The sequence below is a fragment of the Anas platyrhynchos genome, chromosome 3, assembly GCF_047663525.1.
Source record: "Anas platyrhynchos isolate ZD024472 breed Pekin duck chromosome 3, IASCAAS_PekinDuck_T2T, whole genome shotgun sequence".
In the NCBI taxonomy this organism is placed as follows: Eukaryota; Metazoa; Chordata; class Aves; order Anseriformes; family Anatidae; genus Anas; species Anas platyrhynchos.
Window position 1 is genome coordinate 47130749 of NC_092589.1, and position 24616 is coordinate 47155364.

General features: G+C 42.1%; 1 protein-coding gene across 5 annotated transcripts; it reads left to right on the forward strand.

Moving 5' to 3' along the window:
- Positions 1 to 398: 398 nt before the first annotated feature.
- Positions 399 to 24216, forward strand: UNC93A (unc-93 homolog A). 5 transcript variants are annotated; one of them, XM_027454244.3, is made up of 12 exons: positions 399 to 665; positions 1161 to 1241; positions 3717 to 3806; positions 4352 to 4411; positions 6997 to 7146; positions 9155 to 9336; positions 10116 to 10345; positions 13322 to 13447; positions 16009 to 16226; positions 17356 to 17491; positions 19001 to 19132; positions 23739 to 24216. In XM_027454244.3, the coding sequence occupies exons 5-12, from the start codon at positions 7060 to 7062 to the stop codon at positions 24002 to 24004; spliced, it is 1377 nt and encodes a 458-aa protein (XP_027310045.1). In that variant the 5' UTR covers positions 399 to 665; positions 1161 to 1241; positions 3717 to 3806; positions 4352 to 4411; positions 6997 to 7059; the 3' UTR covers positions 24005 to 24216. The 5 variants fall into 5 exon arrangements, with proteins under 5 accessions (XP_027310045.1, XP_027310049.1, XP_071891928.1 ...); XM_027454248.3 differs by lacking the exon at positions 1161 to 1241; XM_072035827.1 differs by lacking the exons at positions 399 to 665; positions 1161 to 1241 and adding an exon at positions 2665 to 2771.
- Positions 24217 to 24616: the final 400 nt, after the last annotated feature.

The following is a 24616-nucleotide window of genomic DNA, read 5'->3' on the forward strand; positions in this document are numbered from 1 at the left end:
TACAATCCAGGCTGAAACTATCTGTGTGCAGTGACCATTCCTGTGGTACTGCTATATGATTAAGGAACTGGTGGTAGTAGGCTGACACTTTTCACCTTCAGGTCCCCATTAAGCACTCTCCATATTGTGTGGGGAGCAACTGCTAATTCCCTCCATCCACAGTCACTGAACAGCTTCTTTGAAGCAGACAGAGTGATCATGATGAGCAATCTCTGCACTTCTCTGGAGGCAGGAGAACATCAGTGGAATATTAACAGTTCTTAAGAAATGAATATGCAATCAAGAATGCAAGTGGAATAGTAACTACTCATTTCAGATGATAAGAAAGAGGTGGAGTTGTATGTGTCCTCTCTTCCTAAATATACTTTTTGCTTCGTAGTTGAAGTCTCACATCAGTAGCTGACAAAATGAAGAGAAATTTCCAGGAAAGCATGGGATAGGAGTTTTGTAACCCTTATGGGACTGTTTCTGGGAAGGTCTATAGAAGGTTAGAGAGACACAGAAGGCTTCCTGATCTCCATAAAAGACACAGGAGATGTGGAGCTTGTTCAGAGGATCAACCATCAAGATATTCCCAGCTGGACTCCAGTACCTGTTTCCAGAGAAGTCTGAGAAGTCTATCATAGCTTCATAATTTGAATGTACACAGGAAGCTGTTTGAAAAGGTAATTTGATTTGATTGAACACAAGGAGCTGCCGACTAATAAGCCTGTGGTTAGAGGAACATGTGTGGGAGAAAGCAAGACTGCAGAGGGGAAGAAAAGGGTCAGGGATGGCTGGTAGAGAACAAGCCGTGCTGGATGGCTGCATAATTTGCTAATAATGGTATAATGGTGCAAGGGAAGGACCCTGCTGCTGAGGGCTGGGAGAGACTCTGTCACCCCAGGGGAAGGTTATGGACCTTCTCCGTGTTTTGTGTCACAGAAAAGGACAGGTACACCCTATGGCAATATCTACTGGGAAAGGGAAGAAGTTGTATCATCAAAATTTACTGCAGGAAAAAAAGAAATCACCTTCTGATTCTGATTAATTCTATCAGATGTGATTATTTGCCTATAACAATCCCTTTCTCTAATGCCTAACTCTACATCAGACTGTACAGAACAGCCTTTTTTTTTTTTTTTTTTTTTTTTTTTTTTTTTTTAATGTTTCACTCTCAGGTGCCCCTGCCTGCACTTCTGCAGCTTGGTAGCTCCTGCTCTTGTGTGTGGTCATACTACATCCAGTTACAGAAAGCACAGGTGAGTGGCAGCCAAACTGCTAGAGGAAGAGACCCATGCTACTTATGCTTTTATGTGACAAAAGTATTTACATTGATGGCAAGTGGGTTGTAAATAGGTGGTACTTTATTATTATTATTATTTTTATTTTTGCCAGCCATTAATGGACTTTTAATAACATGGTAGTTAGTAACATTAACAGCATGAGCGGCCACGTGAACCAAAAGGAAAGCCAAAAGAACATGCTTGGCAAATGGTCTGGGCTGCTGACAGTGTCCTGTCCTCCCAGCCTGCTCCATGGGTGTGTGCAGGGAATTTCTGATGCATGTTCCTATGAACAGCTAATGTGCAGTCAAACACTTTCCGGTAAATGGCTCTTAAGACTTTAGAGCCGCTGCCATACAAAAGTCTATTGTTCATATGTGGGATCTGCCTCCCTACCCTTTCATTATAAAAGCACAGATCACAACAGTGGCATGTTTATCTTAGCAGGGTGTTAAGTCCTACCAACTGAGTCACGGCCACTGGTTTAGGATTAGGAACAGGTTTACCCTGGCTATTCTAAAACATTCAAAATGCAGGACAAGGCACACATATGTAGTCAGTGCTCGGGCAACACTTCTAAGAAGGTAAAATGTGGCAGTCTGAATCAGATGAGAGCACCTTTATATATATGAGAATGAGCACTAAATGGCTGCAGTGGAGAAACACTGGCAAATGCTAGCCTGGAGAGGCTGATTTCCCTCCCTGGCTGTCCTCTGCAGAGATATTGGCTGCTGCACAGGGAAGGAGCTCAACTTCAGAATGCTTGAATCTCTCCCTGGGCTAGGACTGGTGTTTGTGAACACCCTCATAGACTTGTTCATGCAGTCAAAGCTCCAGCCAAGGGGGATGAAAATCTCAGGAGGCTGGTAACATCTGTAAGTTTGAAAACTTAAAGAAACTGTTTCTCCAGCTTATAAAAATGGATCGGTGAGCCTGGGCTGTCATCACATCATCCTATCCCAAACTGACTCCTGCCTATACTACAGAGACAATACTGGTGATTTTGGCAGCTGGATTCAACAGTGCAGACAAGTGTCCCATGAGGAAGGGCTCCTGCAGAGTCCTACTGACAGAAATGTTTAACAGCATTGAAGCCTATGGCCTGCACCCTCTCTGCTCTTTTTCTGTTTCTCCTCCCTATTTTATCATGAGTTAGCTCCCAGTGCTGAAGACAAGACTTATCTCCTCCTCTTCCTTGATGAAGCGATATTCAAATTGCAAAGGGTCCTAGTGAGTTATTGAGAACAGTTTTGAGGGAGGAGGGAGAGTGACCTTAAAGTCTAAAATGAGTGTAACAACCAGTAATTTTCAGGTGACTCCCTTAAGAAGCAGAAAGTCTGATGGCACTCAGGAGGTGAGGTAAGGAGGGAAAAGCAGGGACATTAAGGTGGGGAGATGGCCAGGGAACACCAAAGCACTAAAGGAGGACAGGATACATCAAGGACAGAAGGGAAGACTGAGACAGACAGTTTGCTGTCTCCAGAGAAAGACAGAGGACATCACCAGGTAGGATTCAGACAGAACAGGTACGCTGATGCCTATGCAGCCATGCACACAGCAGGGGCTTGGGAGAACAGGTAAAAGGACACTATCTGTGGATACATTGTATGGAGGAAAAGGATCTGAAGGGAAAGAAGGAAAATGCAGGAAATTTGGACATGAGAGCTGAAATCGTGGAGGAGGAGGGGGGGATGTTTGGGCCTTTGGGGGAGCACAGGAGCAACTCATACTGCTGGCACTTGTGCAACAAAAATCATATTCCTCTGACATGGTGGGCAAAATGAGTTCACTGACTGGCAGCCCCCTTCAGTCCTACCTCTGGGAGAAAACAGCTTTTATGCCTTGATTTGCTCAGCTCAGTATTACGAATCTCACGTCTGAGCTGTGAGTCTCTCCCAGCATTTAACAGCCTGTGTTTTCAAAGGCCTCCAACCACCTCAGCCCTTCTAGCTCCCAGCCAGCGCTCACCCTCATGGTAGAGCCACACAAACATAGAGAGTGAGCTTAACCCTCGGGGACGTAAACACCTAAAACCAAGACCCCCGGGCCAGAAATGGCTGGTCCTGTCTCAGCTCCAAAATCAGCAGGACACCAAAGGAGGTGAAGGAGGAGGGGAGAACAGAGCAACATGGCTAGCCTTTCACAGCAAGAAAGGAAACACTGTGCAGGCAGCCTGGGCCAAGCAGCCCTGAATTTTAATCAGCCCCTTTTCATCTGAATGGAGAACTTGGGACATTGGTCTGGTGGGTGGGAAGACCGCAGGCATTTCAGGACAGGCTCATTTCCTGGGAGAGCAGGGTTTTGGAAAAAAGGACTGGTTGCTGCAATTAGACTTGCATGGGCATCTCCTAGGAATCAGCAATGTTCTCCTACACCATCTGCAAACTGTGAAAGATTTCTCCTACCTGGATCACTTTATGTTGCCCCATGCGTCGACCTTATGATTCACAGGTACCCCACTCTCTGGAGGAGTAATTTCTTTCATCAAGACACTCACACTGCTACAGTCCACGAAGACTGTCCTCTGCCTGACAGCCTCAGGTGAGTGTTTGGGATGGCAGTAGCTTAGTCAAAGGAAGGACCTGACTGCCCCACAGAAGTTTCTAGGTAGAGAAGCTCTTGTGTCTACCAGACTGTATTAAACAGCTGAAGCATGGGTTCAGCCTGCTGGGAATGTTATCCAGGTAGCTCTCTGCAACCTGCCAAGTAAGACCATGCATTCTGCTGGCTGCGCCACCCAGCACAAGCCAATATACTAAGGGCTTTGCAGTAATGCTACAGCTCGGGACAACAGGCTCTGTCCTAGTGTTCCCCTCCAGCACATCTGCAATGCCTTCACCATGGAAAAAGGGCAGGAATCAGCTTCCTTTCTCCAGGAGGGAATATGCAGGCTGTCTCCCCTCACCCCTCTCCCCACCCTTGTGTTTGGAGACAGCCACGGGCAAGTACTTGTCCTCGGCACCAGCTCCTTGGAGACCAGTGCCAATTACGGCCAGCTGAGAGCAGCTCTTGCAACATTTGCCCAATTACAGGGGTGGCCAAACCATTGTCCAGGCAGCATAAAAAAATATTCATCCTTTCCGCAGGTAGACTCAAGGGACTAGGAGCTAATCAATTAACAGCCTCCCAAGACAGAGATTCCTACGGTGAGTATTCTGGGTTTGGGGTTGTTGTTGTCATTAAATTAATTGCTTCAACGATATATCTAACCAGGAAAGATGAAATAGGGAAATGAAAAAATAATTATGAAGGTAAAATTGAAAATATTTATAAATTACAAAAAAGACAAAACCAACATAAAGATTACCTTCTGCTGATATGATCTTTTAAGCAAAGCCTGCCCTCATTTACACTGAGAAAATAAACACAGGAAAATAAACACTATGGGCTGTGGGACAGAGCCATGAATTTAACTAGCCTCTTCTATCTCTGTGTTTGTGATCGTGCTCTGTGGGACGTTTCAGTTTGGTGACTGCAGTCTGCCATGTGAAAGCTAAGCCCAAAGTGCAGCACACAGCTCCCGAGGCTCACTTAATCTTGGTTAGACTGACAGAAAGAATGAAAGAGGTGTCAAGGGTGATGCACAGCAGGCCTGCTGGAGACACTGCTGCCTGGTACCTAAGAAGAGCTCCTCAGCCTTATCAGATTTCTGTGGTAGAGACTGTGCATTCCTAGGGAGAGGCTGAGGAGCAGGCAGCTGGCTAACCCAAAGCTCTGGGCAAGGGAGATGGAACAGGAATAAACATCTTTGATCAGTTGAAAGGGGAAAAAAGAAAACCCATACCCACCATCCCCCATAAGCTCAGGAGTTCAGAATTCCTCCAGAACAGAAGAGCTGATCGAATAATCTATCCACAATGCATTTTAAAAATAGTGTCAAGTTATTATTTTATTTTTTTTTTAAAGCTATTATTGCTAGTGCCAAGAAAGAGCAGTGAAAATAAAGGTTTTTAGAACTGAGTGTACTTTGCACTATCCTTGGTTCTTGTATCTGCAGGAGCAGGTGATAACTATGCTTTAGCTTAGGACAACTGTTGTTTGTGCATTTGCTCATTCACTTTTTCAGGGAATGTGACCTCAGCTCCCTAGAATTTTGCAGAGTATTTCTAAGGTATCCAAAAAAGAAACAAAAAAAACATGTTATCATCGGGTGTAAATTTATTATACAGGGATCTGGACTGGGAGATAGCTAGGGTCCATAAAACTAAAAGGATGGAAACCAGGAGGCCAAAGTAGCACCGGTTTGGTTTATAAGCTTTATAGAGGATTAAAACCACTGCAAAACTCACATTGGACTCACATTGTGATCTAATTGAAACTGTTTGCATGCTGAGCATGGCCGTCTGTAAAATAAAAAGCCAGTATTTCACTTTCTAGACTTGCAATGTAGAAGTACCATTAACAAAAGGGAATTAAAAGATTATGTTTTCTGCATTATTTCATTCCAGAAGATTATAAGACAAAAGAAGAAAATGAAAAGGCAAATACTGGAATTTTCTCCAAAGGAGAAACTAGCTGTGACCTCTTTAATGTATTAAATGAATTAATGCATTACAACTTCCTCCCCTCACCCTCGAGTGTCCCTCTCGGAAGCAAAATTGTGCCATCTAGTGGGATTTAGACCAAGCCAGTTAAACTGTGTATTCTCACTAGACACTGTGGACCCAGGTCCTACAACCTCCACTTAACATGTTCATGGTATGGCATGGGTCTTGGATACCATTTTGCTTCTTGGTTCAAATCCCTCCCCTGCTAAGGCTGCAGGAAGCATTTGGAGGGGGTCTGCTCACCCTGCCTGGCTTAGGGGCAGGGGAACCTGTTGTGTTCAGAAAGGGAGTATCCAAAAAATGGCCAGAATATCCAGTGTGTCACTAACAAACAGAAAATAGGGAGAATAGGGAAAAACAGGGGCAAACACAGCAGGACACAGCAGAGGATGGGGGGACTTCTCGCCCCTTGAGCCAGGCAGCACTGGGAAGGTAAAATGCGTTTCCAAACTGATACTTTTTCCAGGTGCCAGAGATGGGCAAAGTAAATGGCTTTTTAATTTATTTGCTAGGTCCATGTTTCTTCTTATTGATGGGAAAGATGAGAAAAAAAAAAAACGATTTTCATTACTACAACTTGGTAAACTTAAAACGTCAAAGCCATTTGATGTGGTTCCCCTGTAGATGAAGGAGCTGCCATTTGCCAGGCAGCTAGCACAGTGTTTTGATACACTGCACAGCTATGGAGCTGCTGTATGCAGATGAGACTTTAACACAAACAATCTCATTTCCTAGTACTCTTTTGTAACCTTAGATAAGCAATAGGCCTAATATAGATTTCTGTATGATCTTTTAATCTTTGCCCTTTATGGATTGGTGTATCATTATGCCAGACAGGCATTTAACTGCTTGCAATTTTTTTCTCCCATGCTAGTGATAAGGGAGAGATATATATATCATGTATGGCTGCAATATTAAAATCAGTCTGAGTATTACAAATGACTTATATACCTGAGTATCAAACAGGAATCTAATAAAACCTGATAGATGTCCCTTGGGAACACTCCTTATTGCCTCACAAGCACAACAGGTGAATGAGTAACAGCTCCATGAAGAGTTTTCAGTATCGGAAAAAGTAAAGTTCATTGGCCGATCCTCAAATAATTAACAACTCTTTCCTTCACAAATGCAGTAAGAAGTGATCTTTTCCAACAAAACATAATCTGTTTTCTTCCATCTCAAAGCATCCCCTGGAATAATTGGATCAATTCTGTGATCTGGGAGACCCTTGTCTTGTTTGAATCAACATGGAAAGGAATCTTAAGAACGTTTTGGTCATTTCTTTTGGATTTTTACTTCTTTTCACTGCTTATGGAGGGCTCCAGAGTCTGCAGGTAAGTGGAGCATCTCCCATGAGCTGGCAGGACAGCTGGCCTGGAAGTGCATCAGCTCAGCTGGTGGTGTGAAATCCCTCAGTCCATGGCTTCCATGGCTTCTACAAGGAAGGTATGCACTTATTTTTTTTCCTACATTATATAAGGTAGGACATCAGCTTGGCACAGGTTAGTATCCCTCACCCAGTTCCATAACATCTACTAAATAGATTATTTTAATACTTCTCAAATAGATTGAATAGTTGCAGCAGAGTACTTTGTTTGATCCATATAAGTTGTTTGAATGAAAACTAAATTTCTCTGAGATATTTCACAGAAGATATTGAAAAATTGAAAACAAATTCCTTTTCTGGAAAGGGTTTCTTCTGAATACTTCTAAATTGCTATAATTTCAATATTATTATAATACAGCAATGTTAATAATAAAAATATATGCCCACCTTATTAAATAATGTGAACATAAAATAATATAGTTTCATGATGTAACACTGTAATAAAAAAAAATTATATCAAAGGCAGCCACAGCTTGTACTGACATTAACATCCTAAAACATAGTACAGGGGTTTGTAAATGTCTTGAACACTCAGCATAGCATACCTCAGAGCTGGATTGTTTAGCATAGTAAAGAAAAATAAAAAGGTGGAGGGGATACCGTTGCTTTCTATGAATACTTCAGGTTAGATAAATGCAAGAAGTTTTCCAGACTGCTGGTCTAATGATAAACAAACATATATAAGCCATCCATGACCAAGGTTAGGCAGGATATTAAAAGATATCCCTGAGCAATTGGGTTCTTGAAGGATTTTCCAACCAGTGTATGAATCTCTATGCTTTAAAGGTGGAGTTTGATATGTTTATTCAGGCTTCTTTTTTGTGTAATATAATACAGTTTTCAGTAACAAGGAGCACAGCTCATTTCAGGGGAGGTCCCCCCTAGCTCTGCACACCTGCCTCTTCTCTCCGAGATCAGTTTATATTTGCTAAGACTCAAATTCCGAGCTCAGGGAAGATCTGCAAAAACAGTCCCAAAATGGATGGAGATGTTACCAGGCAGACTAATGAGAGGGGCAATGATAAACCCAAGACATCACAAGTCAGCCCCACCATCTGAAGCCATGCGTGTTCAGGTGAAGTGCTGCAACATGGATGTTCCCTCTCCTGCAGCACGGAGTGGTGCTGACTTACAAAGTAGCTCTCTTCCCCCTACTTTTTATCTTGGAAGTTAAAGACAACTTGTTGAGACACAATCAAAAGAAGGTTACTATTTTATTGTAGCCTGTGGGAGAGGTACTGAAATCAAGCACCATTTATTTCAATATTTCTCCCTCCCCAAAAGAAAAACAAACCCTCTTAACAACTAAGCTAACCATATGGTTTTGAAAGACTGGCTCCTAATTTTGGGAAGTCGTAGCTGACAAAAGCAGATACTTGATGTGTTCAAAATGAAACCTCTGTGATCAGGGAGTCACTTTGCCTGTTGACAAAGCAACTATTCCAGTCCCCAAACACACTAACACTGCTCAACAGAGGAAATCCCCTCCTCACCTCCCTGTCCTGATGGCTGAAGAATTTAGACAGTATCAGACCTGCTGTTTGAAGTAAAGAATCTTTCACTGTTGCCAAGTCAGCCTTTGCAATACAGAGCTAAGGATATTCTTGCTTGGGGCAAAGAGAGGACGAAAACAAAAAGAGATTATCCTTCATTTAGCTTGCTTTCAACAAGAAACTCAAACAATTTGCATTAAATAACCCAAGATTGTACTGACCAACGCTTTGAATCTGAGCAATCCTCACGTGTATATAATATAGTACTGTATATTCATAAAAGGGCCATCACTGTGAGAAAATAAGCATCAATGCACAAGCAAAATGCTCTGGAGAAAGGAGTTGGAGACTGGGGAAGCTAGGGCTGGATATTACTATTTCTGCCTGAAGCCACCCTCTGTACACCATAGCAGCATACACCTGCTGTAAAATCTGTCATACCCGCTGTTTTTGTCCTCACAGAGCAGTCTCAACTCAGAGGAAGGCCTGGGCGTTGCTTCCCTAAGTGTTCTCTATGCTGCTCTTATCATCTCGTCCATGTTTCTGCCTCCAATCCTCATCAAGAAACTGGGCTGCAAGTGGACCATCGCAGGCTCTATGTGCTGCTACATTGCCTTCTCCTTGGGGAACTTCTATGCTAGCTGGTATGAGTGCTTAATTTAAGTACTTGAACCCTCTCTATTGTCTCTAGACTAGATAAAAATTAGGGCAAAACTCTCTTTCTTCTCAACCCCTACCCTAGCTCCAAGTTGTGGATTTAAAAGTTAAATGCCAAAGGTACTGTCTGCAAGGAGTAGGGATAAATAAATCCAGTAGCAGCTGGAGCAGAAGTGAAAAGCTGCAAAAAGCCAGAATGAATGCATCCATGTATCCACCTGATGCTGCTTCTCTAGCTCATATATGTAGCAGAGATTTCCCTTCCAAAGGAAAAAAAAAAAAAAAAGTTAATTGAAAATCCAAATGACTGTTTGAACTATTTTTGGAAGTATCGAAGGGAAAGCTGTTTTCTAGTCAGTGTCTCTGTGAGCAGAGGACCACATGAGGAGGCACGTTCCTGCCTCACCCTCTCAGAGGTGGATGAGCAATTTGTTTCTGCTTTCTGGTGACAGGGGATAGAAATCTGCAAAGAAAAGGTGTTGCGATCCATCCTCCGAGGGGCAAGTGCAATATAATTCCCAAAACGGGATAGGGCACACACATACCTATCCAGCCTAGCCTAGACCTAGCCCCTGGACACAGCTGGGAGTGTCCAGATCCTAAGATTCAGAAAGCTGACCCTTTCTTGGTTTCACATCATTGATTTGTTGAATCACACACAGGATAAATCTATTTCTTTGGTGTCTATTTTTGCCTCTGGAACTTTGTGCAAATGATTATTACGCTAATGGATGATAACCACGCTAAATAAAGTGTTCTTTGGCAGGTACACACTAATCCCTACCTCTGTGATCCTGGGCTTAGGAGGAGCACCACTCTGGTCTGCCAAATGCACTTACCTCACCATTGCTGGCAATTCATACGCTGAGAAAGCAGGAAAAAATGGGAAAGACATTATCAACCAATACTTTGGGGTCTTCTTTCTGATATTTCAGTCTTCTGGAATCTGGGGAAATCTTATCTCATCCCTGATACTTAGCCAGGCTTCCAACAAAGGTAAAATAATTTAAAATGTTGGCACTTCTTTCTACTATATCCATCAGCCACTTTTAGATAGCTAAAAGGTAGAGTTCTGTAGTTGAGCTACTGACCCTCAATTCTCATCCTAGGCAGTGAAAACAAACACTTCAGATACGAATTATCTCATCTGAAGGCAGATGTCTGAAGTAGATTGGCTAAATTGCTCTCTGAAATCGCCTATTTTCTATCAGCTCTTCATCAGCTATAAACAGAGTTCAGACAACTAGATCAAAAATAGATGTCTACTGAGTTCCTTTTGAATTCCACCCCTGTCTTGTAAGGCACAGATCGGCTGCTGGCAGTGACAGTCTTTCGGATCTAACTTCTATTTAAAGTGGATTAAAACAAAAGGCACTGGAGCTGCCTTTTCGCAAAGCTTGTAGTATTGAATTAATTTGCTGCTAAACATTCACGGTTAGTCAAGCTGATGTTGGTGCTTACTGAAAATTAGTGCTTTTCAGAAATGTCAAGAAGAAACAGAAGTAGCTATTGGCAGGAGTTTGCATGCCAGGGCTCCTCCAGCATGTTTCAGGTTCAGGCAGCAGATGTTCATGTAGCTTGAAGAAATCACTCAACAGCGCTGCCCTCATTTCCCAAGCTTGTAATTGGTATAAGCTTTAAATGGGCAGTTGTGAAGATAAATTAATACTTGGACACCACCTTAGAGATTCAAAGTGCTATGGTGTATTATAATTATTGCAGTCTCCCAGGCTTTCCCTATTCTGTCAAAGTCAGAACAGGATGGACATGGAAGAAGCTTTCCATATCCACTGCTACTACGAAAAGCAAGAAGTTACCTCTCTTCCCTGGCTCAGTTAAACTGTACGTCCTCTGGGGGGTATTCACATAGGGATTAGGTTAAACCTAAATGTCAGGGAGTTGGCATCAGGATTTAATCTTTGAATCCTTGGCTATATGGCAAGGTAGTTGTGACACTTGTGGAGAATCAGGCTTCCTTTAAACCCAAACACCATCAAAGCAGAATGCTGAAGGACTTTATCACTTTGAACAGAGCCTTGCTGACCTGATTACTGAGCCACACGATATCTCAGGAGGGACCATATGCTCTGATTTCATTTGCAGGCCAGAGGATTTGGTGCAGCTGTGGGGTCTGCAAAACATTTTACTCTTTGTTGCCTCACAGTACACGTCACGTTAAATGATGTTAATAAGAGGATTAAAACGCTGTCTGTCTTGTAAATCCCCTCCTAGTTTTACATGCGGGGATGTTCCTTAAAGTCCAAAGGAACTCTTAACTTTTACTTACTTTTTGTCAGCTACATGGGATTTCAGGGAAGGCTGTGCTCCTGAGAGGTGTGCAATGACCAGCACATCTCAGTGACAAGCAGCCATGCTACAAGTTATACTTCCCAACCATGCCTTGTCAACAGGACTAGGCTTTAACCTAGAGGGAACTGCTGGCTGGGGTAAGGGTCTCCAGGCACTCAGTTCTTTGCCTCTCCTCTAACACTGTAGCAAAGGCACATACCTATACTGCCCACTTCACATGTGCTTAAAATTTCATGGAGCGGTAAGAAAGATACAGTAGGCACCTGCAGAATCAGAATGCATTGACATATCGCCTGCATCACTGCATCTAGACTCAGCAAGGCAAGCTGCTTTGTGATGCAATGCTACATCAATGTAAGTTGCAAGAGTCATTGTCTCTCATTCATCGATATTGTAGCCTTATTTCCAAAAGAACAGAGCATACCCTGCCTGGCACCTTCTATACCCCTAATTACATGTGCATTTTCAGATGATAGATGAACAGATAAAAAACTTGGTTTATGCTCTCCTATGATTTACTACTGCGAGTCACTTTTTCCATATCATAACTTGTCTGAGGATCTGTTTGTCCAAAACCACGCAGAAGTAGCCATTGGCAATAATAAAGTAATTATTTTCTTTATGTTATTAAGCTTAATCTGGTATTGAATCTAAAGCTGTTTATGAAACTGGTGAACAGCTGCTTCACATTGCAGCAGCACTGATTGGAAGCAATGGGGAAAAGCACACTAAAGGTAGTTACTCAGTAACTCAACTGAAAAATTACAGATCAGGCCCTGTTTAAGGAACCAGCCAAGGTACACCATATTGCCCTTTATTATGCTTGGGCCAGTGACAAATTCTGCAACAAAAGTACTGAAATTATGGGGTTTTGATCATCAATTCCCACTGCACAGCTTATTTGGGACGATGCTTGGTGTCAGTATTTTGCCTTTACAGACAGGGTCCTGGAGGAAGTGGGCACAGTGTGACAGGGACACACAGGGTGTGTGAGTATGCACACGTGTGCCACTTTGGCACGTGCCCAGCACAAGGCTGAAGTGATTAAACAAAGCAAAGGTCTTACTCCAAACTCTGCCAAGCTGGTCTGGTTTCAAGTATGTTCTCAAATAGTAATAAAGCCTGTAACAAAGCCAGGAAAATCCGCATTCTTGGAAGATTGCATGAACGGGTGATCATAATTTGAATTAATAAAGTAGAAAGAAGTCTCAAGGTGGTTTCCATTGCTATAATGTATGCAGAAATTACCTGGAGAGGGACAGTGTGTTCTGGCTGTAAGAGCTGAGGTCCAGCTGTTCGATGCTATTGTGAACTGAGGGACCTTTCCGGTGGTGCATTATGATTAAGAGGTACTGATACATACTGGAACTTTAAATGCTGCAATCTGAGATGGGATTCAGATCCCACACTGAGATGTGGCTTTAGTCCACATCTCCATGTAACTGCCAATTCAATGCTCTGTCTTGAGCAACTGTTTCCGTTAAACCAAATTTTTGTGTGTTAAGCTTGGGTTCTGAAGTTAAACACCTCTAATTGGGAAGGATTTGAAACCATGACTAATCACCGAGTGCTGGATTCCCTTCTCATTATGTCCTTATATCCAGTGTGCACTCATCTCATGTCTTCTCTGTCCTGCCTTTCTTTTGGTTCTTACTGAAATAGTGGAAATCTCAGAAGAAAGCCTAGCGTGCTGCGGAGCATATGATTGCATGAGCGAGGCTACTAACACCACTGCATCAGCAGGACCCTCTGAGTCCTTAAAATACACCCTGCTAGGGATCTACACTGGTAAGTAATCTGCACAATCTTTAATGAGTATCACTGATGAGGAACCCACTATTTGTGAATCCAAGCATCATTTTGCAGATTAAGTTTCCAAATTCTTCCTTCAATCCAATTTGCTAAAAAGAAGTACGATATGTTAGAGCTGTAAACAACTCCTTCCTGAAGAGTTTCACATGCTGTGTGCCAGTGCCACATCATTTTTGCCTAAAGGAGCAAGGCACTTTTCACCTGGAGTAAAGCTGAAGCCCAGTACGCTGTCCCCCACAGGACTGTACTGTAATTAGAGGTGGATCTGTACCACGGCTCCCAGAACATGCAGTCATTTAGAGGGGAGGTTTTTGGATCCCTGCTGAGATTTTACAGCTTCAGTCAATTCTCAGCTGTGATGCTTGAATTTATAATACATTTGTGCGAAAGGCGAAGATAAAAAGCAGCGCTAGGCGAATTGGCATGTCTCTCGTTTAGTAATGACAGCTCCAATAGACCTTCCTTGCATAAGGCTAGAAAGAAATCAAAGACGGGGAAGGTTGATGCCATCAAAAACTGGAATGACAAAAATAGATATATAAGGATTCATTCAGTGACATCTTGTAGCAATGAAGAAAGTTCAAAATGCATCTGGCTCAGTACAGGTTCATCTCTAGATAACGGGGAATTATCTAGCAAGGCAATATGTCAGCGTACCTCTGTTAAAATATCTTCGCAGTCTCTGCACACATATATGCTCACTATTCTGGGACAGATGGATAGAATTTGTCATATGCTCATACAGAGCGTATGCAACCCAGAGCCAGCACTCACCAGACGAGTCCATCACAGCAAGCCCTCTCTCTTCCCAAACCTCCATTCCTTATCGGTGAGAAAATGCAAAGAATATTCCCTGATTTCCCTTACAGAGTGTGCTGGAGCTGATGCCTTTCTGTTAAAGGCAGGTTTGGCTTGCAAGTTCAAATTTAAATTTGACGACTAACATATACAGCACTCCCTTAGGCTTTGCTCATGCAAAATGAATGCAACCCTGCTGTCTACTGACCCTGCGTCAGTGGGGTTTCATTTTTCTTTTAAGCTTTTAATAAAAGATATGTCTTTTCCTACCTCAGGGGAAGCCATATAGCTAGATATTTCATTTACAGACATTTTTAAAACATCTCCCCTATTTGGTTGCTGAATACATGTTTTGCCAGGTTAGGTGGAGCTAATAATGGATAAGTCTCCTGTTGTTTATTTTGTGCATGTTTCTATTTATGTTCATACCAATCACTATTAAGCCATGCAGTTACTTATCTCCTGTAGTCACTCTTGGTTCATTTGACATATTTGTTAGAATATTTGTTCTGTAAATGTGCACATCCTGCTCTCATCCATTTAAGTCTTGCAATCAGCCTATAGACACTAATGAACACCCTGGCAGAATATACACCTCTTAATGGTTTGCAGTCCAGCCACAGTGAAGAAACACTACGCTGGAGAATATATTTTCATTCTAGAAGACATTAGTGAGAAATAATAAACAATTAGAAATTGAGGCAATTTAAAATAAATCTGCTAATGTATTTGGACAGTAAAAGTCGTCAGAAAGTAGCACAAATATAGTAATATAGGAGGACATTAAACAAGCCACATGGATGAGAAGAGGGGCTTGGTTCTCCTCTTATTCTCTAACTCCACTTGTTTGCATGGATGGATTTCTAGGCTACATCAGTAAGAGAGGAAACACAGTCATGCCTTGTATCTGTCATAAAGCAATCAGTTGTCAGTCTGTGGCTTCGTGTATATTATTAGCTACAATTATCTTCCTGATAACATGAACAAAATCATATTGATTCACTCCACAATCAACAAATGTAGACTGATACACACACAATCATTTTTTTAATTAACTATGCTATGAATTCTTTTATATGCTGCTTCTGCTAGGAAATGATAGGTTCAAAGCTGTAACTTGTGTCTTTTTCAAGTCACCCACAGTTGTTCACTGTCAACTTTAAAACAGCACATATTCCCTACTCAAAGCCCTGCTCAGCGCTGACCAAATAGCTGACCAAATAAAAGGGCTACATGTACTGGGATCCAAAGCAGCGGTTCTGCTCCTAGTGCTTTATTTTTCTTTCCATGTAGTTGAAGGAAGATCTGCCCCCAACCATGAGTTCCTTGGCACTGAAAGTGAATATTCCTCACTTGTGTTGATTTAAAGCTTTTTGATAGATCCAAAGGGAGCTCTTTCTGGCCAGCTCCCCAGCGCCGTGACCCCTGGCCTGCCCTGGAAGGGTGAGCCATCACCCTCGGTGGCCGTGCAGCTGGCCTGGCGGCTGTCACAACAGGCGAGTCACAGCTAAGCAGAGGGGATTTGCGAAGTGCACAGCTGTATGCTGAAGATGCAAATGTAGATCAGGCCTCCTTGTTTACACAGAAATGGCCTTTACACTGAAGCGGAATCAGATTAATCTGCCAAAACATCCCATAGAGAGCTAAGCACTAAGTCAGAACAATAACAGCAACAAGCGATTTCCCATCCTTCCAGCGTTCCTCATTTTTTTCATGAACTTTTTGTTTTGTTTTTGCAGCTAGTGGTGTGCTAGCTGTGTTGCTGATTGTTATATTTCTGGACCAGATCAAATCTGACCAAGCAGAGACTGAGAAAGAAATACAAAAGACACCATCCTTTTGGTCTACGTTCCTAGCAACTTTCCAGCACCTTAAAGATAAAAGACAATGCCTTCTAATCCCTCTGACAATGTACAGTGGGTTTGAACAGGGATTTCTTGCTGGTGACTACACAAAGGTGTGGATGACAATACAAATCTATTTCTGTCTGATTGTTTTTTTTGTGCCTTTGTGACTTACTGTTACATCTGATCTATATTTACTTGTTAAATGAAGATGTTCTCAATGGTGATTTGTGGCTAGCTAAATTACTGCTTACTTCTACTTGAATGAACTCTGAATGACATCTTCAAACACAATAGGCCAGCGGTAAGCATGTCCCTTGGAACAGCCTTAAAAAGAGCACAGGGGAGAGCTTAACTCATCAGCGGAGGACACAGCAGAGAGCTACAGGTTCAAACTCTTCAGCTTGTTGTAAATAACAAACTGGGAGAAAAGCCAGAAGTCTACAAAGCTTTTGTATCTTCCTTCCTTCTGGTTTCCGTAGAGTTTCTGTAAATGCAAGTCAGCACACATACCACATATTTTATTTTAAGAACCTTTACAGTAAGAGGGCAAGCCCTCGACATTGCTGGCTGAAAGCCCTCACCAGTCGCTAGCGCAGCAGGTCCAAACCCTGACATCGAAGTGATCAAAACCTCCTCTGCTCCTCCAATTCCTCTCCAAACCTGGACATGTAGCAGGTGTGCTCTCCACATATTTGTTGAGAAAGCCTCCAAAGAAAGGGGGCAAACTTCTTGAGCTGCTTATTTGAAATCTAAGCTTTCAAACCTTGCATATAAGTAGATGGAAGAGTGCACCTGCTGCTGTGTTTGAAAGAATTGAGAGGGGCACTCCATGACCACGTCCAGTGGCTGCATGCTCTTGCAGGTGAGGTCCTCTTCATTTCCTGGGAGGTGCTCAGCGATAACCATAGTACCAATTGTTGATCTTCAGATCTTGAGCTACAAAGGGAAGGGCAGAAAACTAGTGCCACGGCCAGGAGTTTTATTTGCACAGTTAGCAGTGCCCCAGCTTGTTACTGCTCTGTTTGCATAGCATAGGTCTGACTGGGAACGGGGTTAGGAATATCACTGCTGAAGGCCAGCTATGTCAGTACTCCAGAGACCTGTCAGCAAACTCCGTAGCTGTGCTCCTTTGACCTTGTCTGTGCTGGCTATTTACTAAATACACAGGCTAAGACCCTTGAACCTTAGCTGCGTATTTTCCCTGAAGCCAATGTGTCACCACCATCTCTTCTCTTGCAGACATATGTGACCTGTGCCCTGGGGATACACTATGTTGGTTACGTGATGATCTGCTTTTCAGCTGTGAATTCCCTCTGCTCTCTGCTCTTTGGAAAGATCTCTCAGTTCACGGGTAGAAAACTCCTTTTTGCATTAGGTATGTAAAGGTCACTTGAAGGACTGATCACCTCATGTAATATATCAAATCCAGTGCTCCCCCTTTTGTGTGCACTACAAAAGGAGAGCTCCCTGTCAGCTCTCAATTAAAACCAAAGTCAATTGGGGGGCAAACTTAACTCATGAGAAGAGAGGCAGCACAGCCAACCACTGTGTACAAGTCACTGCCTTACACCACTTTGCTGGTGTAGTTAACCCTGCTTTTGTCTACTCAGAAAGCATCCTACAGCTTTGATGCTTTATAGCTCTAATGCAAACAGTGATAAATAATCTTACAATGCAGATACTGAGGTCTACACTGTACCTGAGAAGGACTTCTCCATTGGGGTGAAACTTCCTCACCCTTACGGAGTGAAAGGCAGTGAGAATCTAGTAGGATACACTGCTGGTTTGAGTCTCAGGGGGTGGTGAGCCAAGAAGTGTCAATAACCAATCTAGGAATTTTAGGAAAAATTTAAAAGGTTGGCCTAGTGTCCTTTTCACTGCTTGTTCTAAAGGGTGAAAAATAAAGTAAAGGGTCATATGCTAATGTTTCAGGCTAAAATAACTTGACCGCCTGTATATGGAACAGCAATGTTCAGATTGCCATGGGAAGAGATTTGTATATTTAATAACCTCTCCCTCTCCAGAGAATGCTCTTACAGGAAGTAATGGAGGCAGAAGAACACCAGGAAATGTTTAATTTCTCTCCTAGTATCCACTGAAGTATCTATGCTGAGGTGTAGTGATACTTCCATTACACAGACCTCTATTATTAGAGACCTCCAGCGGAATTTTTAAACCTGGGCAAGGAAGAAGATATTTAGTGTCCTTTATATTACTGTCGCTATTCAGTGATTGTTCTACATGCATTGCATTCTGTAAAACTAATTTTAGATGTAAAAAAAGCCAGCAAATTAAAATAATAATAAAAAAAAATAGCATTAGTAATGCAAGACCTCTAACCTCTCAGTTCTGTTTAATAGTCTTTGTACTCAGACTCTAAAGGTGTGCCCGTGACAGAGAAGAGTCAGTTACTCATTTACGTGCTGCTTTTAAACAGAAAGACAGAAAGACAGCAGTCACTCTAGACATCCTTAATTGCCTCCTTTAGCCCTGAAACAAAATCTGTGTTTAAGGGCTACCTAAGGAGAGGTGACCAGTGCTGCCTCTCCCTTGCCACATGCCTCGCATTCGGATTTCAGGGCTTTCAGCAGCCCCTTCTGCTGCCGAGTGGCAGTTCTCCTCCTCTGGGATATAAGCCACACCAGCTTCCAGAATCTCTCAGTTTAGGACACTGCTCAGAATTATTAACTGAAGACTGCAAAGGGATTGCATTGTCTTGTATTTCATGTGATATCAAGCCAGTCAGCGCAAATCTCAATGAACCAGAAAGATTTTAAGATTACTTTGTGCTTTAGTTTGGGGAAGAATTTTAAAGCGCATCTACCACTATATGTCCTGTTTATACTAACATTTTTATTTCTCTTCTTTCTTTCTAAATTGACAGCCACAGTTGCAAACACTGCCTGCATAATAGCACTACTGCTGTGGAAACCTCATCCTAACCAGCTTGCTGTATTCTTCATATTCCCTGCTCTTTGGGGCTTATCTGATGCCATTTGGCAGACACAAACTAATGGTAAGTCCTGGTGACAATGAAATGAATTCTCCTGAGATATAAAAATTCACATTTGTATTTATAAACAATCTGGTTTAGAACGTGCATAATAACTATGATGAGTTTAAGACAGCATCTGAAAGAAATATGTTAGCTCTTTGGAGACCTGAAGAAATAAGAACAAGTTAGGAATAAGAAAGTAGAATACTCAATAAACTTTTTTTTTTTTTTTTTCCAAAATGAAGAGAGCAGAACATTGCAGAAGATAATAGCAGATATTTAGAATAAATATTCTGGAGGAATATTTGTGCAAGTATTTCACAGAAAATTAGAAAATTCGGAAAAATGATATATTTTGTCTGTTGTAATAAAGGAGAGCACTGAAAAAAAAGGATCAACTCAAAGATCAGCAACAAAAGAAGCAGCAAATTGGCTGTTAGGAGTTATTAGGCAAAAACCAATGGAGAAAACCACAGAAAGAAATATTATGCAACCATGTAAACTCATCATTCATGCAGTTCTGATTTGTTCCATTTAAAAATCATAATCAAATGTGATAAGGTACGAGAAGGCAACAAAAAGGAGCAGAGCCTTGAGACACTTCCATGTGAAGGAAGACTAACAAACTAGAATGCTTCATCCCAGACAAGTGATAAGTATGGAAAACAGCTGGTGAGATTATGAATAGTATCAAAAAGGTGGTTAGAAAAATGGTTTATTCAGTATTTCACTCAATAAGAGTAAGTGTTAACAAATAAAGTTATCCCATAGCAGCCCTCATAAAAAATTAAGGAAACGCTTTTATTCACACATCACATACTTGAACTGTGGTATTCATTGACAAAGGATTTACAAAAGTCCCAAAATGTAAACGGTTTTAGGCTGGAATTACATCATTTCAAGGGAAAATGCTCTTGGGGGTTACTAAGCCTGGTGATCCAGAGGAAACCTCCAACAAAGAAAGTCCCTTTGCCTTTGATTGCCAGAGTCAGGAGACCATCAGAGGGGAAAGATCACTCTGTACTTTCCTAAATTCTTACCCTAGGAGTCTGTTACTGGAAGGCTATGGTTGGACTTCCTGTCTGATGCATAGCAGTTGTCCTTATAATCTTTGTGTTCTTCCGCTTTGTGTCCTTGACATAAATTGAGTGAAATTATTATACACCAACAGTTTAGATACTGAACTGATACAAACTGATTTCCATAAGGATCCTTGAAATTCATCCCTCACCAAAACTAGAGGAAGTGCTCTTCTAGAGACTGAAGAAAGACTACAAAATGCTGGAGGGGGCAAGAAAGAGCCATAGTCTCTGATGCCTTGAAGTACAGCCTGCTAATGTCTGTCAGTCGCAGTCATTTTAAGCCAATGCCATAGCCTGTGTCCGCAAGATACAGTTAAATCCTCTCCCACCTGCTCCCATATTTTGATTCTTTATTCATATTATTTTCCTCAGATTCATACTTGGCAGATACTGTAGGAATATACAGGTGACAGAACTAGCTCGCTTGGCCCACATCAGCACGTGTGTCTGGGCCTCCCTCCCTCTGGTTGCTTCAGTAGATGATGATTTGATTTTGCTCACTGGACAAACCAGTATGTTCCTCCTACAGATCCAGAAGGAAATCACCACAGCCCTTTGCCTGGCACTTACAGCAATCGCCTTCCCAGTGTGCGTAGCAAACAAAGAACTGACCAGTCTGACTTCTTCCTTGTCCTTCCAGTTGCTCCAGGTCATATTGCATGGAGCAGAGCTGGTACATGAATCAAATGACACCCTCTCAGCTTCTCTCATCTCAACCCACAGCCTTGTGCCTTTGACTTTGGCACAGTTTTAAATCAGTGCTCTCATTATTCAGGATCACGAAAGGAGAGCATCAGTGATAATACACCCTCTCTGAAGAAAAGCTGTTCATTCATTTCCTGCTGCTTCTGCCCACAGTCTCCCTGGCTGTTCATCTATCTCCTTCCCAACACTCTTGAGAAACAGGATTTTAAATCTTCCACTGTGATACGGGACCTTCCCAGTAAGCCTTGCCCTCAGACATTTGACTCCCTTGAGGACACCTCAGTAAGGTCTCTATGCCTGAGGAAGGGGTACCTGGTGACCTGGTGCCCTCACTAGGAAAAGGGATAGTGCAGAGGACCTCAGTGTCGGAGACCAAGGCTGGGAGGTGGCTGCAGTTCCCAACCCCCAGACAAGGCACAAATGGTGGATGACTCTTCATTGCTAGTGAGCCCTGCAGTGCTGACACAAGTCTGACCCCTATTACAGCACTGTGATAGGTCATCTACATTCCCAGATTCCTGCTGGATACTTACAATAATTTCACATTTGTTGCTAACTGGGAAATAATAACACACAAATGTTCTTATGTTTGTACAGTATCTGTTTCTTTTGCTTATTGGCAGCTTCTAGTAATAAAAGTGCACAAGGTTTGCATTGTCACAGTGATGACAGCAGACTGTGCAGTGACATTACTGCATTATGCTGCAACCCGGAACAGGATCTGCAGTTTGACATGCCCATTTAGGACAAAATCTCTTCATCCCTTCATTAGTTTTATACAGGGCAAACAGCATTAACATCATATGAGAAATTTGTGACTCCAAAGGCTATGAGGTGAGACTAAGACCTCTAAAATAGCATTAGGAACTAAGATCTGTGGTGCTTCCTCAGGCAAGATCCTATGAATGCCCCTTCCGTCTCAGTAGATTAACCACTGAATACATACAAAGGCGTTGTGCTGCATACCTCGGGCATTTTATGGTAATGAGAGATGGTTTACTTTGGCCTGCTGTGGATAGTTAATGCTGGAGTTCCCCCTAGAGGATATATAGGCAAACAATAGATGAGTCACTTCATCTTGTAAAGGTTTCCTAATATGTTTGTGTACGTGTGTGCACTCATTTATTTGCAGTGAAAGCTGCTTCGTTTCAGAGAGTGTAGTGCCCTCTCTTATCTAAACTGAACACAGCTGCTGTTATCACCTTCCTGGCAATAACTGCACTGCGGGCACAAACAACTGTGCAGCACAGAGCTATCAGGTAGACCACAGAAAAATAAAGCTCCAGCCTGATGTGTGCCTTTAGAAAGGATGTGAATCAGTCTGGAAAGTTTATAAACCTGGATTCAAATGATTTCCAGCAGTCCTCTTACATATCCATGCCTAACAGTACCAGAGAAAGGGGAAGATGTTGTAGGAGTGGGAAAGCAGGCAGTGGCAAGCAGAATGGATATTTCCATGAAAATGGGGGCTTGTGGCTGCCAGCAAGAATTCAGACCTAGTGGCCTCTGCACTCAGCCAGCCCAGCTTCAGCCAGGCAACTCATGCCATGCTGCCCTCAGCAGTGTTTGTCATACAGATAAATGTTTAGGTTCAAGAAAAAACTTGTGCTCCTTGATAACTGATAGCTGATAGCTTATATGCATCCAGGAAACTAGAACCTCCCTGACAAGTTGACACTTCCCACAGTTGAACTTCAGACTATAGCTTCCCACTCAATTCTCCCATTGCTTTGATCCAAAATGAAGGCTTCATAAGAAGGGAAAAGAGGTGCCAGCTGAAACCCAGAATCTTTACACGTAGAAATGTCATGGCACTAGAAACTGTCCTATATTAAACCCTTCCCACTAATCTGCTGTTTGCCATGCTGTTTGCTGTATGCCATATATATCTGCTGTTTGCCATGTATACATAAATCCCATTTCAGAAGAAAACACAGGACATATTCGCAAAGTCTCTGTTACATGAACAACTTGTACTTGCTCATTTATTAGGCAAAACTATGAAGGATTATCAAATAATTCAGACAGTTTAATGAACTAAGTACCTCTTACAGTGCACTTATCCAACTTTTCCATCACATGTAAATTGAAACAATCAGTTAATGTCATCTTGTAGCCATCAGGAAGCAGTGAGTTTTTTACATGCAGATGATGTCTCCCCCAGGGTAACAAAGCTGAAAGGTTAGTTGAGCCTATCCAGAATTCTAGAGAACTTTGTACTCTTTGTCTTTTGGCTGAATGTGCATATTCCAAACATATGTGTTCTTAGATACAGAAGTGGATGAGAAGAGTCAAGGTTCATCATATTCCTTCCTGCTCACCACAGCTGACTCAATGGAAATGCTTGCTTCTTTATCACCACTGATGCTAGCTCAGCACCCAGAGGAAATCAAGTCCTCTCCTCTTCCCTGGGTGCCTGACCAGTCAGAGCTGGAGGCAGAAATCCCTGCCTGAATCCCAGCTGTGGGTGTGCAGCTGACCAAGCTCAGTGGGAGCTTTCCAGGGAATATGAAAGCATTTAAGGACTTGGTCTACAAACCGTCACTCTTCTGGCTATCATTTGAAAAACAAACTTCCTGCTACCTCACTTCAATAACACACATCCTTTCTTCCTTCCTCTCATTTTCTTTCCCCCTTTTCTCTGATTTTTGCTACTTTGTCATTTTAGCTCTTTCACTTCTTGTTACATTTCATATGAGTAAAAAAATGGTCTAAGACAAAGCCTCAATTTTCCTTCTTCTGTCATTTGTTTATTTTCCCTCTCATGGCCTATATATCCCTGTTGCAGAAAATATTTGTTTCAAATTTAACCTTCACAAGCTTCATCTCCTTGATTTCAGGACTCTATGGTGTTTTATTTGAGAAACACAAGGAGGCTGCCTTTGCAAATTACCGTCTGTGGGAATCGTGTGGATTTGTTATTGCCTTTGGTTACAGCACCACATTGCAAGTCTACATCAAGCTATACATTTTACTGGCTGTGCTTGTGTTGTCTATGGTCACGTATGGAGTGGTGGAATACCTGGAAACTAAGAGCTCCCCTGGGACACCTGCTGCTACAAAAAAGGAAAATGTAGGACCTTGCACCCAGGAAACAAAGATGTAACCCAACAGCATCACAGTAATTGAGGTCATCTCCTAAAGGCATGTCTCCATGGGTGTTCCAACAGGTACTGTTGGAAAGAGGATAAAGGAACAGATGTCAAAGCCACTATACTACAAATGTCTTGGATTTTTTTTTTTTTTTTTGACATTTCAGCCTTATAAAGGAAGATTATCTGACTTCACCCTTTCAGGTGACCAACTAATTTTCTATTTTTTTTTTTTTTTTTTTTAATTAATAAAGTCTTAATAAATGTAAACAAGACTCTTGAAGTTTTCATGTATTTGTATTTGTGGATTAGACCTGATACTACAGGTTTATAAACAAACCTGCAAATCCTACATGCAGTGTCAGAAGATGACAGCACCTGGAGTTGCTCAGCTGATTGCAAAGAACATATATAATATAATAATATCTATGATCTATGATCATGGAACCACTATTTATAAAGATGTGTATTGTTCTCACCCTGTGTTTTGTAAACACTTGCTGTAAATAGCATTATGGTATAAGCTGGATATATATATATATAGTTTTTATCTGAACACCACAAAATGCACCAAGTCCATCAACTTGTCTTTGCTCAGCAGACAGCTGTGTCTGCAGTAAAAGTTT

Excerpts from the sequence above, each read along its gene's own strand:
- UNC93A (XM_027454244.3), top strand. The coding sequence starts at position 7,060 with ATGGAAAGGAATCTTAAGAACGTTTTGGTCATTTCTTTTGGATTTTTA. Across the intron at positions 13,448-16,008 it reads CCTGCTAGGGATCTACACTG|CTAGTGGTGTGCTAGCTGTG; the intron begins GTAAGTAATCTG and ends TTGTTTTTGCAG. Across the intron at positions 17,492-19,000 it reads AAAACTCCTTTTTGCATTAG|CCACAGTTGCAAACACTGCC; the intron begins GTATGTAAAGGT and ends CTAAATTGACAG.